The sequence below is a fragment of the Choloepus didactylus genome, chromosome 11 (genome assembly GCF_015220235.1).
Source record: "Choloepus didactylus isolate mChoDid1 chromosome 11, mChoDid1.pri, whole genome shotgun sequence".
In the NCBI taxonomy this organism is placed as follows: domain Eukaryota; kingdom Metazoa; phylum Chordata; class Mammalia; order Pilosa; family Megalonychidae; genus Choloepus; species Choloepus didactylus.
Window position 1 is genome coordinate 88119553 of NC_051317.1, and position 20806 is coordinate 88140358.

The window sequence follows — 20806 nt, forward strand, 5'->3', positions numbered from 1 at the left end:
TTACTACTCTCTGTATTATTTGTGTATATATTGTCTGTATTGTACACTAGATGGCAAGTTACTTGACCAGCAGAATACCAAGTCTTACAGATCTTTTTATTCTTTACTGAACCCCCAGCACCCAGCATGGTGTTTTCACATAACTGATACTCAGTGTGCACCTGTTAGAAATGTCAGTAAAATTGGGATAGAAGTGTTTGTTCTTTTCAAGAAGCCTAGGTGGGAAGGAAGTTATATGATACAATGTTTCTCTCTATTTCCATGGAAGTCATAGATGGGGAAATTTGTAAAGAGTGGTAATTTTTCTTTTATAAAAGAATCCCTAGATTTTTTTGGATGAAAAAAATATGTTTTAGAAATCTGTATAAAAATGAACCAAATATCTGAAAGAGCAAGTATTTGTTTCATGTAAGTGTCTGGCATGCGAGTGTTAATTCCTAACATAATTTTCATAGTGTAGGAATTAAATGCCAGACAAAGAATATTTGTTTTCTATTTTCTAATTACAGATATTATGTCATTCTTAGAATAACAAGTGTATATCTACATGAATATGTTTCTCCATACAGCATACATTAAGTTTCACATCAGACAGCTGGCATTTGAGTGTAGTAATTGGCATTCTTTTTGCTCTAATGAGTAAGCCTTGTAAGACAAACCATTTTGTGATTGGCAGCAGGCATCTAAAACAATGACTAGACACTGTGAACAGTTCAGTTAGCAGTATAAAATTTAACCACAGTTTAGACGTAATTTTCTTCTGAAACATTATTCAATTTGTAGAATAATAATTGAGCACTAAAACATACACATTTAGCAGCAATAAAGAAAAATCACTTGTAAGTATTGGCAACTTGAACAATTTGAAGTTGTTTAGATCGTGCTAAGGTTTTGGTTTTCAGTTTGTTTGGCTTTTATTACTGTGACATTATGATTTAATTTTATTTTTTATTTCCATCTGCATGTATGTAGAGGTCTTTACATTTCTATCCCGAACCTTTTTTTTTCCTACCTGCAGTATTTGGAAACCATGTTCACACTACTTTTTCAGTTACTGCAGCAAGTTACAGAATGTGACACAAAGATGCATGTTTTGCATGTCCTTTCTTGTGTGATCGAGAGAGTCAACATGCAGGTAATTTTGTTGATAAACATGAAAATAAATGTCAGAAAGGTGAGTAGAGTATGTGTAGAATTTATTAATGTCCTTGCTTTGTCTATAATATTTAAAAGTTAGAATATTAAGATGCTTCTAATTTACAGGTTGTGTTTCAGTGTTGTATGATTTAAAACTGATGTTTATGCTGTTGAATTTTTTAAAAAATCACTAAGAAAATTAGGATTTTAAGAAACTGGATCACCAAGATAGAGGTTTTTAGAAAACATAAATTTCCATCTCTTAGCAGATCCTTTTTCCGCTTAATAATGCTCCTCGAAATTCAGTGTGTTTGAGGGTGTAGCCACAAGTGTCTGCCAGCAAATATAAATTTTCTAGGAAGCTTGCTATTTTTACCTTAAAAATTGAGTTTTGCAGTTCAGCCTACATTATACTCATTTTTTTAATATAAAAATGATGTGTAAGGTTCTTAAGTAAATTATTCACCTCCCCTTATCCTAATATTTGTGAAAAATTGATAATCCAGGTAACTACATTGTAATTTATCCTGTGACTTCTTATACCTTAGTTCACCACTGCATCTATCTTTGTTTGCAAAGTACTGAGGTAAGTCTCTGAGGTATTAGGGATTTGTGGATTGGCAGTCCACAGACTTGGAGGTCTTCTCTTGGGTCTGCTACTAACATCTCTTTCATGTTTAAAGCAATTGATGTGAGTAGCTGTTATTTATTGAGTAATGACAGTGTCCCAACATCTGTGTCAAAAGCTCTGCACATATTCTCATTTAGTCCTTGTAACAATCTTTAGGTTTGGGATTGGGCATGTTTAGATGTTATAGCAAACAATTTGAGACTTTAGGGAATTTGTCAAAAAAAAAAAAAAAAAAAAAAAAACCACAAACTTGTCTAAGTTCATATATCTTAGTGACAAAACCAGTATTTAAACTCAACATCTTGCCTCTCCAGTGGCAGTTCTGAGTTATTATTATTCATTTTGAGCAAATCTGGGTACTGGTGACTAAAAGTAATCTTATCATATTTCTGTTGAACTTGGGTTTCTTATATAATTACATTTTAAAATTTTATTATTGGTTTGTAAACAATATTGAGAGAGTTTGGTAACGCTGATAGTTAATTGCAGTTGTGTTCTAAACTCATGTCTGCAGATGCCAGTTAAGTCTCATAAAATTTTGACAATTCAACACCTTGCTTAACTAATTTATTATATTCAAAACTTCTACTTATCAGACTCATAATTCTGGTTTTAAGGCCCAGAAGACCTCGGTTAAGTATCTGATTCTGCTACTTAGCTTGGGCAAGATGGTTATAGAGCACTATAAATTTGCAGTAAATTGTTGTTTGTTTAAGAAATTGATTATAAAACAAAATTTGGCCATTTTCTATCATTGCATTTAGATATCATTTGGCTAATGGAAGTTTCTTAAAGATTTTAAGTAGAAATGAATTTACTTACCTGCTCTAACTAAACCTTTTTAATTAAAAGTTCAAGTTCTTGCTTAGTAAATATAAAAATACATTTGCATTTCCATCTACGCTCTTTTTTACAGAACATAAATAGCCTAAGCAGCTCAAGTAACTATCTCATTAAGCAACAATATATTATCCAGTGGTAGTTTTTGTTTCCGAACTCAGACTAAAATAGGAAATAGTTATGAAAAATATTTTCAGTAGTCTGATTCTTCACCTTTTCCTTATGTTAACTTTTGAGCACCCCTATCATTTAACTATCCTTCAACTGTGTTTCATATAATAAATTTGATTTTTGTCCATTGGGTTGCAAACATTTTGGGCATCTTACAACCATGCTTTCTGACACATGGTTTAATTTTGAAGTTGTAATGAAGTCACCATCTTTGTACCATGGTGTGCAATTATTTGAATATTATATTTCTCCATTAAAAAAAAAAAAGGGTTAAAAACCTACAATTTAATTATTCCAGTGCAGTGATCCCATAAATGGAATATGGTTGGAAAAAAGATGCTGTTAAAAGAAAATCTTTTCATGCACTTTAGGATCTCACGGCTTTATTAGGTGATTATCAGTCAGGCAGCATCCCATTCAGAAAATAGACGAGAGCTTCACTGAGTGGGTGGAAAGGGGAAGTTCATATAGGGTGAGTGTGGAGGCAAGTGAGGAAATGTTCTGACTGACGGAGGTTAAGTTCCCATTTTCCATGGGGGGGGGGCGTGTCTTACAAAGTGAGGCTGACATTGTTTCTATTTTACATAGAGGTCTTGCAAAGTGGGAAGAAGATATACATTCATTAGTATTGTGTGCCTATTCATTCTGACAAGCTCTCTACTGGACTGAAACTAGTTTTATTACCAGGTTTTGCTTACCAGCAATCCTGTAGGATATGTCCCATTTTCTTGGGAAAACCCCTGCAGGTCAGTTGTTTTTGTCTTCTGGAGAAGTCCTTCTTAGAAAGAGGTCTTCCCCCTGCAATGCTGAATGCAGATGACCATTTTATTTTATTTAACAATGCAAATCATCGGACATGATGCTAGGCAGACAGTCTTTGGCATTGTACATTTCTGAAGGAAAAGAACAAAATTAAAAGGAGTGTGAGAAGTATTAAATATTCTGTTGAAAATTGTCTAAAAGGTGAGGTGACGTTAGGAATTTATAGTATTTTTTTAAGCCCTCTGGGGATGGAAGCCTTGTTAAAATATTTGTAAGACTGCCATATGTTTGGTTCTTCACATTTTCAGTAACCACCACCACCACCACCAAATTCTCTGATTTTGGGGGCAGAGGTGCCAAAAGAGATAGTGCGTTTACTTTTCTATCTCAGTTATTCTATGCTGGTTGTTCAGTTTCAATTATAGTGTTACTATTATTTAGCCTATGCCTATAAAAAAAACTCTTAATTCCATGTATTTGCAGGTGTTATAGAAATATTGATACTGGCATGCCAAAAACAAACCCAAGAGTTAAAATCAGTTTCAGAATTCTACATGGGATAATAGTTGTGTTTTGTTTTTGTTTTTGTTTTTAACATTTTTCTCATTTGAAAAAGTACAAACTTACAGGAAAATTACAAGAATAGAACAATCAACACTCATATACCCGTCACCTAGATTCATCAGTTATTAACATTTTACCATATTTGCTCTATCTTTTTCTTAGGAGATAGATACCCCTTTTCCGACGAACAGGGATTGCAGTGTTATAGTGATTAGTCTCAAGAAATTTAATGATGATACAATACTAATTTCTACTATCAAATCCATATTCAGATTTCCTTAGTTGCCCCGATAATATAATTTTTAGCCTCTCACTTCTCACCCCGTTGGAATGGGTTTGGCTCTCATTTCACACTCTGGTTTCCTGTAATTCCCAGCTTTGTGTGTGTGTGTGTGTGTATATGTGTGTGTGTGTGTGTGTGTGTGTGTGTGTGTGTATTTCATAACAGTGACTCTGGGTAATTTTTGAACTATTGTTTTAGAAGCATTAATGCTAATTTAGAACATCATATATTCTAATGAGTAGTTAAGACTGAAATATAAATATTTTATGGCTTTCAAATGTAACTTGGTACTTTAGTTTTATTAGCCCATATATATTTCATAGCATTTACTTCCCTTCAGCAACTCCTTGGAAAATATCTTTTCTGTTTTCTCAAAACTGGTTTATTTTCCTTAGCAGTAGAGCTTGCTGTCATATGCTTGTTTAGTTGAGTATAAATGAGTTAAGTACTTATTTTTAAATCTATAGTTTTATATACTAACTGATTTGCTTTTATTAGCTAATTGGAGTCATCTTTAAATTAGAGCACTTAGCAAAATTGACTAAATGCTCAATAAATATTAAATATTATATTATGATTCAAATTTTGAAAATAGGTAATACATAATAAGAGTCTCTTAATATTTATTGATTTTTATTTCACTGAGGTATTTGGGCAGATATTTAACTCAACTTTCTGTTCCTTCTACCCCAGGAAGGGGAAGAACACATCCTGCAGTTTTCTTGTAGTGTGTGATGTGCAAGCAGAATAAAACTATAAACCTTTCTAGGAACAATTTTTAAATTTTAATCCACGAGATTAAAATAGGTAGTACTGAAGCTGAGAAGATCTAGTATTTTTGTTTTATCGCCAAGGATTTCTCTTGTCAGAGAAATTTCGAATACTGCGATACTAAGCCTGGAGTCAGCTTCAGTGTTTATTTATTTTTCAAGAAGCCAACTGTCAAGCTGCGCTGTGCTTCAGGGTATATTTTTCAGAAGTTAATCCATAGTGGACTTAACAATCTTATCCTGTGAAAACTGTTTCCTTCCTCTGTGTTTTTCCTCTATACCTTTCATACACTTTCATCATTGCACTTGTCTTTGTATTGTAAGGACTTGCATCTCTTTACATCCTTTTCTTCTCAGTGTCTTGTCCTCAGGGTCTGATATTTAGAAGATGCCCACCAGATAATTGTTGAATGAATGGATAAGTGCTGACTCTTTTTTAAAACATAGTATAATCTCCAGTTAGGTAAGCTGTTTTATTAGAAAGGAATCAGGATATAATAGCACTTTATGTTAATAACTTCCAAAGAAATAATTGGTTTCAGTATGTTGTTTTCTATTTCATAAATTTTACTCCATTAAATAAATTAGATACTTCTTTAAAATTGTTTAAAAATATAGAGCCTTGTGTCTCTACTTAATGTCTGATTTATCTTTTTTCTTTTTTAATGCAATTTTATTGAGATATATTCATACGCCATACCGTCCATTCAGAGTATGCAGTCGGTGGCTCACAGTATCATCACATAGTTGTGCATTCATCACCACAATCAATTGTAAAACATTTTCATTACTCCAAATGATTTATCTTTAAAAGAGTATATGAGTTAAGTACTCATTAAGTATTAAGTACTTAATATATTACATCTACTACACATTAACTGTTTGGTGTCTGAGACTTAATGTTCTGCAAGTGTTTCTGGAAGTTAATTGCCTTATTTACTAATAGGATTCTGTTGCCTCCCCTCCTTCTGTTGTGGTAGATACGGCCGTATGTAGGATGCTTGGTTCAGTATTTGCCTCTTCTTTGGAAGCAGAGCGAAGAGCACAATATGTTGAGATGTGCTATTCTGACAACGCTTATTCATCTTGTTCAAGTAAGTTGCCTCTTCATAGAATTTCTTAGTTTTTTTTTCTTTTTAAAAAATACTTTCATGTAGTTTATGTCAATGGTAGTGAAAGGTTTCAAATTTTATTTTTATGTTTTTGTCATATGTAACCTAAGTATTTTTCCAAACAACTTATATATGTTTATTTTGGACATTTTTTTTAGTACTTTTGGAAACTATTCTCTACTTCTTTGGAAAGATTTCTTACTTTACATGTAGGGGTCTCTAGTGGTGATAGATTGACATGATTTGTGCAGTTCATTGTACTTTGCATGCAGTTTCCCTGATATTTAGGGCTTTTCTGCATAAACTTACTCTTCATTCCTACTCCCTTTGCCTTGATTTAAAATTAAAAATTTTCACTTTCATAATTTGGGAAGGTAAGAAAACAGGTGAATTGCTTTTGAGGGGATGAGGTGAATGTGATTTTAGACAGATTGACTTTGACGTGTCGGGGATGTGCAGCAAGTGAAGAGAAACCTGAATTTCAGTGACAGGACCAGACTGTAGTTGTCATTTGATCTGTTAAAGTGATTATAGTCTGATGGTGAGAATATATAGAAGAAAGAGCTTAAAGCCAAGAGTTAGAATGTTTGGGTACAGGGAAGCACAAATGATTTTATTGACCTCTCCTTCAAGTTTGAGAGGTTTTCCAGTGGGGAGATCTCCCTCTAAATTAAGAAATTAACTCTCTAAAACTTTCTAACATTACTTGTAAAATCTTTCTCAGGCACTTATACTTTTTGAAATGTGAACTCATTCTTCAGTTTTATTCAAGTTTTACAGGTACAAATTCCCATCCATGGCTCTTTTAGATAGACTAACAGCAGTTCAAAATATTTTCAAGCACTTGGTTCTTAATAAATATCTGGCCCAGCACCCCTTCCTCTCTACTCTTTAATTCTTGTAATTATCCTGTAAGGTAAAGATTATGTCCCTATTATAGATGAGGAAACAGAGGCTAAGAGAAGGTGACTAGCCTCAGAGTACGTTTGTAAGCAACAGAACAAGGACTGATTCCCAGATCTTTTGTGTTATGTCTCTACCAAAATGTGTTCTTGATTCTACTTAGGAGCTTTGTGAGGGAGATGTGGGAAAAAACAAAACAAACAAACAAACAAACAAAAAACAGCTTTTATATCTTCTCAGGCACTGTTACCTCATAAAATCTTTTCAAAAACCAAGTAATCTTGCAATAATGTTTGGTGTGTATAAGGCCTCTTCCTTTAATCATGACATTTAAGTACCCTGTGTGTTTGTGTAAGCCAAGGGTACAAGGTTCCAACCAATTAATCACCTTCGCTTCTTGGAGAAAGTGTTAATCACATTTAATATTAAAATTGAGATTGTAGCTTAAAATGTGTTTTTCTGTCATTTATTGGTAAAATTTCCTTTCATGGAAACCACTGTCATCTTTTGGCTGTTAACATTTAGACAGATATTGGTGTGGTTTTTTTTTTGTTTTGTTTTGTTTTTGTTTTTCTTAGACCTGGGGACCCAGACTCTGGTAATTTTTGACTGGGGAGGGCAATAACTGAATTATCCCTTTTGAGTCTGCATTTGTTGGCCCCAGTGGAAGTAGAAATTCATTCATAAGATAAACATTTTTGAACACCAACCGTGTGCAATACATAATGTTAGGCGCTGGGATTTAGAAATGAATAGGACAGGCCCTTTGTGAAGGGAAAACACGTAGCTAAACAGTAAGTTGTGTTAAGTGGGACCCCTTTTCATCTTCTAAGCCAGCAATGAAAAAGTTCTTGCAGGTCACATCCTCTGACACTTTGAATCTCTGGCTTTACTTTTTGCATCCAGCCAGAGAAAACTCTTGCTTTTAAAGGGCCCATTTCATTGGTTACGCCCACCTGGATAATCTCCCTATTTTAAGGTCACCTGATTTGGGATCTTAATTAGATCTGCAAAATCCCTTCCCAGCTGTATGTAGATTGGTGTTTGGTTGAATAATGGAAAACTGTACACTGGGGGCCAAGGATCTTAGATGGTCATCTTAGAAATTTGCCTACTGTATTTAGTTTTCTAGATAATTGAACTGAAACTCTTTATCTGTTATCCAGATGTTCTCTCAGTATGTTCAGACACACAGGTATTTTGTCAATTTCATTATTTTTAAGAACTATGGAAGATTCTTATGTGCTATAGTCTGGACTGGTTTTACCTTGTGCTTGTGCACATCTTTTATAACTGTATCCCCTTTCACTGTTATCAAGAGGATTCTTTTTTGTCACTCTCTTATGTGGGATGTCTGTTTTCTGTACTTCATGCTTTCCTGTTTTAATCCCTCTTTCTAATGGATTAAATCCTCCAGTGATGGCTTTCTTCAAGGTGTTGGTTTCTATTTGTTTTGGTTTCTATTTTTCATGATAGATGCTTTAATCATATTTTGTTGATTTTGCTTGCCTGGTTATTTTTTATTTTTTTGCTTTTTGTTATGAAAAATATGAATCATACACAAAAGATGGAACAGTGTAATGAATCCTTAAGTAACTATTGCCCAACTTCAAATGCCATCAACGTTTTGTCTGTATAAACTTAGGAGTGAGCACTTAAAAGCTAATGAGAAGAGTTGAGTGTTTGTGGAAAGCTTGGTTCTTTTCTCTTTAGAATGATCTAGCTGGGTTGTCTTGTAGGTAAACTTTCCACATTAATATTTTGAGGTTTTTCTTCAGTGAAGGATCCTTCAGTCTCATGCCTATTACATTGCTAATTTAATCTCCCTATTTTATGGAGACTCCCTGATCTCAGTAACTTGGTATCTCCCTATCTTGAGAACATTGTCTTTCATTTCCAGAAAATAACTGGTTTTATGCTGGTACAGAGAAAAGCCAGTTGTTTGGTTGCTTGTGAACATGGATGAGATTTCGGGATCAAACTACTTTTTAAACACGTTCTAGATGTCTTCTTATTTTTAACATCCCCCCCCCCCCATTCAAACCCCTCTTCCCAGAATTCTTGGTGCTACCCAGTTCTTGAGACTTGAAACTTCTCTGATGTAAGTCAGGTTGCTTCTTGTCTCTTTTTCACTGCTGGTTTTGATCTTGTTTTTCTGAGTCTGAGTCAGTTACCACTTGTCTTTCTTTCTGCCTTCCAAAAATGTGTCACTTTTATCTTACCTTATGCTATCTTAGTACTTATGGTTTTAGTCTTAAAAAAAAAAAAAATCCTTCCATTTCCTTTTAGTGGATTTGGGGAGAGAACAGTAGTAAGTACATGTGTACAATCTGCCAGATGTCAACACAGTGATTTCTAATACTGTTAGTTGTTTGGTGTAGTTGGAACATAGAATACCAAAGTTGGAGATAGGAGGCTGGTCAGGAAGATTTAAAGAACTTCTCTTGAAGTTCAGAGAAAGGGATGATATGATGATGTTTTTATTTTAGAAAGGTAATCAAGGCACCAATGGGAACACTATTTTGGAGACTAGCAAGGAGGCTCATTCTCTTAGTCATGAAAGAGAAGACAAGTACCTGAAGTAACACCATGGAAAAAAAGGGAAAAATTTGAAAAATATTAAGGAGGTAGAATTAAGGATTGTTTAGATGTGGGGTAAGAAGGGGAAGGAACAAGGAGGTAGTTGTAATGTATAATTTATCACCAGTTAGATAGTGGTACATATCACTTTGAGTTAGGAAATGCAGGAAGAGGAAATGTTTTTTAGGAAGGCTGTGAGTTGGTTTGCTGTTAGACTTAGCATTTGACATGACTTGTGGGTGATGACATTCCATAATTATTTCGATACATGCCTGGACTTCAGCAGAGATTTAGGTTAGGAATATAGATTTAGGCCTCATTATCATGTACATGAGACATGAGAACAGAGCCAATATTTAGAGAGTACTGTTTTTTTTTTTCCCCTAAACTTTTTTTTTTGTTTTGAACTAATTATTCATTATCAGCAAGTTGCAAAGACAGTACAGAGATGTCCCATGTACCCTTCATCCTGTTTCCCCCAGTGGTTACATCTTACGTAATAATTGTAGACTGTGATTTTTCCTCTTCTTAAATATTTCTGAGTTTTCTTAATACCTGATAATTTATCTTTGTGCTTTCATGGTATTGTAGGAGACCATGTCTTATAATTATAGCTACAAAGAGTGTTCAAATTAAATCTGCTTAAAACTGTGTATCTGAGATTGGACATATTCCTCAAGCCACTAGATTATAAAGTATTGAATCTGTTTGGGCTTTGACAGCCTTCATGAGGGCATCCCTAGAAACTGAAGATTGTCTTGCCACATTACTCTTACTTGACTGCTGACAAATTATTATCTGTCCCTAATCTGAGTAGCTGGCAGTTAAGATTTACCTTCTTTGTTAGGAATAGTAATGACTGTGAGAGTCTTTGTATGTTTAGCAGTTGCTTGCTTTAGTTTATGGTAATATTTTGTTTATTGGGATGTGCACTGAGTAAGTGGATGCATTCTAATTTTCCAAGGAAATTTTAAGGGTACTTCATAATTAAAATGAACTTGACTAGTTTTTTCCTAATGTTTGTTCTGTTTTGTTGCATTAAAGATTGAGCTACCCTTTCTTTGGAGAGTGAAATTTAAGTGAGTTTTGAGGCCCAATATGAATTATTTTTATAATTCTCTTCTTTTGGAAAAATATTTAGTAAGCTCTTTCAACCTATTTTTAGTTATAAAAAGGCCAAACTTATACTCAGGATATTTAAGGATGAACTTGCTGTATTTCCACTGAAGTATTTATTCCCCCTTGATAAAGATTGAACTAACTTACTATGTATATATTGTCAAAGGGGGAATATGTATCTATTTTGTGGTGTTGTAATTTGTTATAAACTGTTGACATTTGAATTATTTCCTAAGTGAGCAGGTATTTTTATATAAAATAATTTTGTTCACTCAACAGCTTATGCTAGCAAATAGAAACTGTCAAACATTTTGATAGTTTATTTGATTTCCTTTCAGTATTTAACTTTTTATCCTTTTTGTTTTCTTCTAAAGTGCTTAGATTGTAGAATGATAATCTGAGTCAACCTCCATTAGACAGTAATTAGGCAAACCAGAGTTTTAGATAAAATCTCCACTTCTTCCTCCATGTTAGTATGTTTGGTTCATTTAAAATGTTCATTTAAAAATACTTTTTTTACATTTACGTATTTTCTTAAGTATATAAAAATGCATAAAAAAAATCTCCCTTTACCGTTTCTATGTCCTTTTCACCTCCTCAAATCTATCTAGTGTTAACAGTTGTTTTCTGTTTACTTCTAGAAACATTTTTATGTATATATTTGCATATACGGATATGAAGTTTTTTTTTTAATGTTTTGACACATGGAATTTTTGTATGTATGTCTGTACCTTTTAAATTCAGTTCACAAATTTGAGATTTTTTTCATTGCATGTCTAATCCCTGTTTATGGCTATTTGGTATACTAGAATATGGATGTACCATAATTTAATCATCTTATTGATGAACATTTAGGCTTGGTTTATTTGAAATTATTTAGTTGAGGTGGTTTATAGAATTTAAAATATCGGGGCAGTGATATTTTGTATTTATATTTTATAACTCTTGAAGAGGCAGTGAATGGGAGAATAAATGTTTATTGTATGGGAGTCTCTTAAAACTAACAGGTTTGTGTAGCCTTTGTGTATATTCTTTTATTGTCGTTGGCAATCTAATAGTACTTTTTGCTATTTGATTTCAATTTGTAAACAGAACTTTGTTTTAGTAGTGTTTGTAATTAGGGACATCCTAAGACAATCTAGTTTATTTTTTATAAATTGATTTTAGGGCTTTTTATGTGATAGGTGAATTTTTGGGGAATTGGGAGTGGGTCCTTAGTGTGTCTTATGTTAAGTTTTATTTATACTTCCTATAGGGATTAGGAGCAGACAGCAAGAACCTGTACCCTTTCCTGCTCCCAGTTATTCAACTGAGTACAGATGTTTCCCAGCCTCCACATGTTTATCTTCTGGAAGATGGTTTAGAATTATGGTAAGAGGAAAAACTTGATACCATGGATTTTTTTTTTTCCCTTGGCCTTCACTATTCTAATGCCAATAAAGTACAGGGCATATAGTAGGGCTTTTAAATCTCAGCATTTAGAAACAAAAAGCATAATTTCAGTTTCCCCAAACAGGGAAACAAATAGCTCCATCTTTTTTTGACAGCTGTCATTCAGTGTAGGCTAACAATAGATGAAATTAATGGGAAAAATCTCAGTAAGAACACAACTGTATTTCATCTTTGGAATTTGGCATGTAAAATGGAAGTCTTGACAGATTTTACAAATTAAAAATTGGTTCCTAGTCTGTTAAACGAGATATTTGGGGGATGTTGAGGAGTTATTGCTCAGCTTCTTACTGCCTTAGCTGGTAAGTACTGAGATAGTGTATGTTTTAGCCCTAAATACTGCTGCTACTTATGGTCTTCGCTTATTATTTTACTGAAAAAGTAGTATGTAGTGTTAAGTGGTGAAAAGCCTGTTTCTATGGCAGATCAGTGTCACAAACCTTTTGGACTGCCTTGTGTTTGTAAGCTTATTTTACTGATGGCAGCAGGTTTCTTAATGGACAACCTATATTTAAGGTGCAATAGTTTATAATACATAAAAGATTTGAAGATTGCCATATGTAAATTGACTACTAGAATTAAGAAAGCAAATTACAGAGGTAAACCATAGAAAAGATGAACATTTGTGAGTTTTCCTTTTTTAAAGTTTTGCTCAGATGTCTAGGAATTAACAGCTTTGACTCCTAGAAACTGTCATTCATGCAAATTATAAATTAATAGACCATATCAGGAAATTAGGTGAACAATTTTAAAACATAATCAGGTAGATACTTATTAATATGCAATTTGGGTTCCTCATATTCTCTTCTAGGTTATGTTATTTGAATTTACAGGACATCTAGACACTTTACTTATGAATAAGTATGTTGTTAAAACCTTTTATATTTATAGATTTATATTTGCACAAAGATGGATTACTCTAGATCAGGGGTTGGCAAACTTTTTTTAAAGGGCCAGCAAGCAAACATTTTAAAAAGGCTTCCTGGTAATGTGATCTCTTTCCTAAGTACTCAACTCTGCTGTTTTAACACCAAAGCAGTCCTAAACAATATGTAAATGAATGGGCATGGCTGTCTTCCAGTAAAACTTCGTTTGCAAAAATAGATGGGCTGGATTTGGCCCGTGAACTATATTTTGCCAACCTCTGCTCTACATTGTAATACATTGTAAAATATTAATCTCTGGCACATAAATGCTTTCTTGTAAATATGGAGATACAAGGTGATGTTGAATATTGGAATGAAATACTAATTATAATAAAGAGACAGACTCAGATACCTGTTGCTCATTTTAATCACAAAGTCTCTTATCAGTATTGCAGACCTACTACATTAATGTGTTTATTAAATGTATAAAATTTTAAATGAGTACATAAACAGGTAATAAAAATGCATTGCGCTGCTATGGTAATTTATTTTTTTCCTAGCCTTTAGCTGTATGTAAACCAAATTAAATTGTTAGGAAAACTTTTATAAATAGTTTACTTAATTTATTAATGGTTAAGATTCTTTAAAGAATCAGGGTACAAATTTCTTCATATATTTTTCTTAGTGGGTTAGAACTTAGTGGGTAGAATTCAGGTGCCAATCTGAATTCTACCACAGCATTTGTGGTTTGAGTAAGTTAATTATCTTCTTTGTGCCTTAATTTCCTTATGTGGAAAATGAGGAGGAGTAATTCTTACCGAAGATAGTTGTCGTGAAGATGAGATTGTGTTTACGAAGTGTTTAGCGTTAGTCTGTATTTGGCATTTAAAACCTGGGAATGGATGAGATTGCCTAGGAAGAGAAGGTCAGAGAGAGAATGTGTTCTGCCCAGGGCAAACTCCTGATGAATTCGTAACATTTTGAGGCCGTGAGAGAGGAACCATCAAAGGAGGCACAGAAGGGATCTCTACTAATACAGGAGGAAAAGCAAGCCAATAAAGGAGTTTCTTTCCTAAAAGAGGGAGTGGTAAGCTATGTCAGATGCTGCTGATTGGCCTAGTAAGACTAATATGGAGAAATGAATTTGGCTACATGAGAATGATAGGAGGGTTTTCAGTGGAGAGCTAATTACAAAAGTCATAATAGATTGGAGAATGAATTGGCAGTAAGGAAGTAGAGACTGTAAACACTGGCAACTTTTTGAGAATTTTTGCTATGAACGTGTGTATAGAAATGTGGTAGCAGCAGCTGGCTCGTAGGGGTAATGAATTTGAGAGGGATGGATGATACTAGAGAGAGTGAGATAACCGAAGGAGGCAATAAGGGATGGGAATCAGAGCTCAAGTGAAGGAGTTGATATTTGATAGCAGCAGGGATGCTGTCCATTAGAAATGGAGGCAGGAAGGTAGATTTCTGTATTTTGTATTGGGATTAGATAAAGAGGTGTTCTTGCTAAGGTTTCTATTTTTTCAATAAAATGTGAAATAGGGTCATCACCTGACAGTTATGGGTATGAATGGGAGTGTACACAAGTTACGAGAGATTTGTGGAGTGAGAAGGTGTAAAATAGTTATTTTGGAGAAAGATAATCTGAACTTATTAGGGATGACCAGTAACAGTTAATGTTTGTATTCATCAACATAAAGTAAAACCCTCAGACTGGTTATGTGATCTTTTTTTTTCATGGCTTTTTTCCCCCCTCTTAATTTATCTTACTAGAGATTCGTTACTGATATTAGCCTTTTCAAAGAACCTTCTCTTTGTTGTAAGTTTTGTTTGCTGTTTATTAATTTCTGCCCTTATTTTTATTATCTCCTCTTTCTACTTGCTTTAGGTTCAGTTTTCTTTGTCATTTTGACCTACATTCTTCAGAATTAGTTCATTAATTTTTAGCCTTTCTTCTTTCCTGATATAAACATGTAATACTGAAAATTTATTTTTAAACAAAAAAGACCAATGGTGAACAGTTTTTCTTTTAGGAAATAGAATGGAGGATGGATGTTCATAAACAACCAGAAATGTCAGCTATAATGTAATATGCTTTTCATCATTTAAAGAAAAAAATCTAGTTTGATTGTTTTTTTACCTTCTATTATAAAGAGATTATATCATTTTCTTTTTAAGAGACTCTCTCTTAAAAAACCTTGGCTTTCTGAGATAAATTTTATTGGGGTGAATTACACATTTATATATTGTAAAATTTTACTTTAATATTTTATCTAATTTTATTTTATTTTTTTAAAGCAGTTTTATTGAGATATATCCACACACAGTAAATCCACTGAAAGTTTACAATCAGTGGTTAATAGTAACACCAAATAGTTGTATATTCATCACCACAATCAATTTTAGAGCATTTTCATTACTCCAAATAAAACCCCAAAACATCCCATACCCCTACTTCTCCTTTCTTATATTGACCAATAGCATTGGTGTGGTACATTTGTTACTATTAATGAAAGAATATTAAAATATGACTTTATTTTTTTCTATCTATAAATGAGTTGAATTTAAAATTTATGCTTTGTGATACTGTTGGCTTTTATATAAGAGCTATGTTTGTTAATATGTTCGGTTGTGTTGTTTATTGTTCTCTTTATACTGGAATGGTTTCTGTAACATGGAAACTACCTATTCTTTGAAACATTTTAAAAATTGATTAATAAAGCCAACTGGAAATGAACCTGTGGTGGTGTGGGCAGAGGTGTCAGTTATACTTTTGATAACATTCCCAGGTTGTCCCTCTTACTACTTTGTACTATTTATTTTGGCTTCCATTGTCATTGTGTCCTAATTTTGGCAGTTAGTCTCTTAAAATAATAATAGAAAAATTTCTGTATATTTGTTTACTCTATTTTTATTTTTTTTAATTTTTTTAAATTTAATTATATTGAGATTGTACACATACTATACAGTCATCCAAAGATCCAAACTGCACAATCAGTTCCCCACAGTACCATCATACAGCACAATCACCACATACAGCACCCATCACCACAATTAATTTTTTTTTCAATTTTTAGAAAATTGCATCCATCACCACATCCATCACCATAATTACTTTCTTTTTTCAATTTTTAGTACATTTTCATTACTCCAGAAAAGAAATAAAAACAAAAAAAAGAAAACTCAATCCTCTCATACCCCTAGCCTCCCAGCCTCCATTATTGACTCATAGTATTGGTATAGTACATTTGTTACTGTTGATGAAAGAATGTTAAAGTACGATTAACTGTAGTACACAGTTTGCAATAGATATATTTTTCCCTATATACCCCTCTATTATTGACTTCTAGTTATAGTGTTATACATTTGTTCTGGTTCATGAAAGAGATTGATAATATTTATACAGTTAATCATGGACATTGTCCACCACAAGATTCACTGTTTTATACATTCCCATATTTTAACCTCCAACTTTCCTTCTGATGACATATGTGACTCTAAGCTTCCCCTTAGAGTCACCATAGACACACACCATTCAGCACTGTTAGTTACTCTCACAAAAATGTGCTACCATCACCTCTGTTCATTTCCAAACACTTAAGTTCAACCTAGCTAACCATTCTGCTCATAATAAGTGAAGCACTCCCTATTCTTTAGCCTCGTTCTGTATCCTGGTAACTTATATTTCATTTCTATGAGTTTACATATTATAATTAGTTCATATCAATGAGACCCTGCAATAGTTGTCCTTACATGTCTGACTTATTTCACTCAATTTAGTGCCCTCAAAGTTTCTTCATCAACCTGTTTTTTTTTTAAGACTGTTTTGTTCACCCACCATACATTCTGTCCTAAGTAAACAATCAGTGGTTCCCTGTATAATCACATATTTATGCATTCATAAATTTATGTTTCTGTTAAGTATAGACCCTAGTTTGCATTGATTTAATTTTTTTCCCCAATACCATCCCATTTTTAACACCTTGCAATGTTGACATTCATTTGTTCTCCCTCATGGAAAAATATATTTGTGCATTTTATCGCATTTGTTGAGCACTCTGAGTTTCACTGAGTTATACAGTCATAGTCTTTATCTTTCCTTTTTCCGTCTGGTGTCCCACATGCTCCTAACCTTCCTCTTTCAACCATACTCACAGTCATCTTTGTTCAGTGTTCTTACATTGCTGTGCTACTGTTACCCAAAATTGTGTTCCAAACCTCTCCTTCCTGTCTTTCCTATCTGTTTGTAGTACTCCCTTTAATATTTCCTGTAGCACAGGTATCTTGTTCACAAACTCTCTCATTGTCTGTTTGTCAGAGAATGTTTTAAGTTGTCCCTCATATTGAAGGACAGTTTGCTGGATATAGGATTCTTAGCTGGCGGTTTTTCTCTTTCAGTATCTTAAATATATTACACCACTTCCTTCTTTCATCCATGGTTTCTACTGAGGAATACGCACATAGTCTCAACAAGCTTCCTTTGTATGTGATGGATCACTTTTCTCTTGCTGCTTTCAGGATTCTGTCTTTGTCTTTGATGTTTGATAATCTGATTATTACATGTCTTGGTGTACATTTATTCAGATCTATTCTCTTTGGGGTATGCTGTGCTTCTTAGATCTGTAATTTTATGTCTTTCATAAGAGATTAGAAATTTTCATTGATTATTTCCTCTAGTATTGCTTCTGCCCCTTTTCCCTTCTCTTCTTCTTCTGGGACACTTATGACATGTACATTCATGCACTACATGTTGTCATTCAATTCCCTGAGATGTTGCTCTTATTTTTCCATTCTTTTCTCTATCTGTTCTTTTGTGTGTAGGCTTTCAGGTTTCTTGTTCTCCAGTTCCTGAGTGTTTTCTTCTGCCTCTTGAGATCTGGCTCTTGTATGTCTACATTGTGATTTTCATCTCTTATGTTGTGCCTTTCATTCCCATAGGTTCTGCCAGTTGGTTTTTTAAACTTTTGATTTCTACCTTATGTATGCCCAGTGTTTTCTTTATAGCCTTCATCTCTTTTGTCATATCTTCCCTGAGCTCATTGATTTGGTTTTTGAATTGATTTAGCATATTTCTTTGAAAATCTTTGATTGTTTCATTAAAGTGAAACAGTATCTCAGCTGTATCTTGATTGAGGTTTAAGTTTGTTCCTTTGACTGGGCCATATCTCTGCCCTCCTGAGTGTAGTTTGTAGTCTTCTGTTGTCTAGGCATCTGGCTTCCCCAGTTACCCCAATCAGATTTTCCCCGACGAGAAGGGGTTTAGATCTCAGCAGGGGGTTATATTCAGTTTCAAGTCTCCCTGAGGGTGTCTTAGAGATTGACAAACTTTCCTGTGAGGCCTCTAGCCACTGTGCTTTTCCTAACCTGCCCAGCAGGTGGCACCCATCAGCATGTCACTCCTGACTAGTGTAAGGAGGTGTGGCCCTTTTAGTTTCTGTTTTGCTATTTTCCCTCAGGCTCTGGGGTGTGAGTTCTGAAGGGAAGGGGAGTAGTAGAGCTGGGCCTCCCCTCCTTCCTCTTAGGAAAGATACACCCCCTAGGAAGTTATCTTCTGAATTTGAATTGTTCTTTATCTCTCTGACTGTTATCTCTACCCCTGTCTGGGTCAGAGTGCTGGGAACTGAAAATGGCTGAGGCTCTCTCCACGGAGCCACTCAGGTTGAGAGAGAGAAAAGGGGAAAGAAAGCCCCCTTTCAGAGCCAGTCCACGGCCCCCCCACTTTTGCCCATTGGCCAGAGATAGTACTTGGTCTTTTGTGCTCCCTTTCCTGGGACACAGGAGTTTTCTTGTCTGTTGCTACCCCTTCCTCTAGTTCAATTACTTTCTCTATCTTTGGGGATGTCTAAGCAGTCAGTGACCACCCTAACCTGTTCCTGAGCAAAGGAGACACATCTAGTTGGTGTCTTGAAGAGGCTATTTCCTCTGGGTTTGGGGACTTAGCTGGCATAGGAGCACTCTGAAGGACCTAAGTTTCTGATTAACAAACTTAGTGAGTGAAACCTTTGTAGAGTCTTGGATAGGGATCCAGGCCCTCTTTAAGGGACATGGGCCTATAATATTGTGGTCATTTGGCATATTTATGTGAGGCTTTCATAGGAGTCACCTCCAGGACAGTCTCCGGACTCTATTTGAATTCTCTTAGTCACTAAAACCTTATTTGGTTGCCTTTCTTTTCCCCCTTTTGATCAAAAAGTGTTCTCAATCCCTTGGTGGCAGGGTTAGGCTCATTTCCGGAATCCATGTTGCATGTTGCTAGGAAGGCTCATCATCTTGGGGGTCCTGTCCCATGTTGGGGGGAGGTTGATGAATTTATTTGCAGAGTTAGGCTTAGAGAGAGAAAGTCCACATTTATGCAACAAAAGAGGTTCTCAGCGGGGGGTGGGGGGTGCCTCTTAGGCGTAATTACAGGTGAGCTTAGCCTCCTCTCGACAGCTATTTGTTTCACCTGAGCAAGCCTCAATATCAAGGACTTTTCTTAAAAAGTAAGGGGTTCGTAAGTTCACATAGTATATGGCATGTCCACTATAACTGATCCATGTCTTACATTGTCATCACTTAGTTGTACAATCCTCATCACTCTCCATTTTAAACAATTCTCACGACCCATAACATCTCACAGCTCTTGTCAGCCCTTAATTATTTGTCCCTAGAATTTGTGTAATACTAATATGATATTCCTATTAATTATAGTCCCTAGTATACAGTATGTAGATTTTTCTCATATATCCTTCTGTTGTCAACTCTCTGTGCTAGTGTCATACCTTGGGAGTATATCATGCAAGCTCCTATCTAGATTTGTTGTGCTTCACTGTAGTATGCATGTCCTTAAACAACCCCTTTCATTCCTGTTCACCTTCAGTACAGCTTTAATACTTATAATCCATTAACAAACAATCATCATCCCTCTCATTAGCATACCTTTGAATTCACCATCATTAACATATTTTGATATTTTAGATTATCATTTCCCCTCACTAGCTACTGTCTGTCACTAGGTTCCTGATTGTTTTATATTATAAGACATTTACACTGTTCAGATAGTTCATAGAAGTGGTAACATACAATATCTCTCCTTTTGTGTCTGAGCTAGTTCACTCAGAATTATTTCTTCAGGGGTCATCCATGTTGCTGTGTATTTCAGGACCTTGTTGCTTCTTTCTGCTACATAGTATTCCATTGTATGTGTATACCACAGTTTGTTTATCCACTGATTTGTTAAAGGACACTTGGATTGTTTCCATTTCTTAGCAATTGTAAACAATGCTGCTATGAACATTGGTGTACAAATGTATGTTCATGTCACTGCTTTCAAATATTCTGGGTATATTCTGAGAAGTGGAATTGCTGGATGATAGGGTAGTTCAATATCTAGTTTTCTGAGAAATTGCCAACTGTCTTCCAGGGTGGCTGTACCATTACGCAGTCCCACCAGTAATGAATGAGTTCTGGTTTCTCCACATCCTCTCTAGCATTTGTAGTTTCCTGTTTGTTTAATGGCAGTATTCTTACTGGTGTGAGATGATAACTCATTGTGGTAAAATCAACTGTATAGGATGTGATGTAGGGGTCCTCTTTTGTTCTTTTTGTTATGGCTATCCAGTTCTCCCAGCCCC

The 20806-nt window shown here is 34.6% G+C and overlaps 1 protein-coding gene across 1 annotated transcript in view; it reads left to right on the top strand.

Annotated features, from left to right (window-relative positions):
- IPO11 (importin 11) overlaps window positions 1-20806 on the top strand; it is a 297051-nt gene that overhangs the window by 130954 nt on the left and 145291 nt on the right. Inside the window, exons 19-21 of the mRNA XM_037799092.1 lie at window positions 1019-1135; window positions 6139-6252; window positions 12128-12243. Coding sequence (XP_037655020.1) covers window positions 1019-1135; window positions 6139-6252; window positions 12128-12243 — 347 coding nt within the window. The remainder of the gene's footprint in view (window positions 1-1018; window positions 1136-6138; window positions 6253-12127; window positions 12244-20806) is intronic.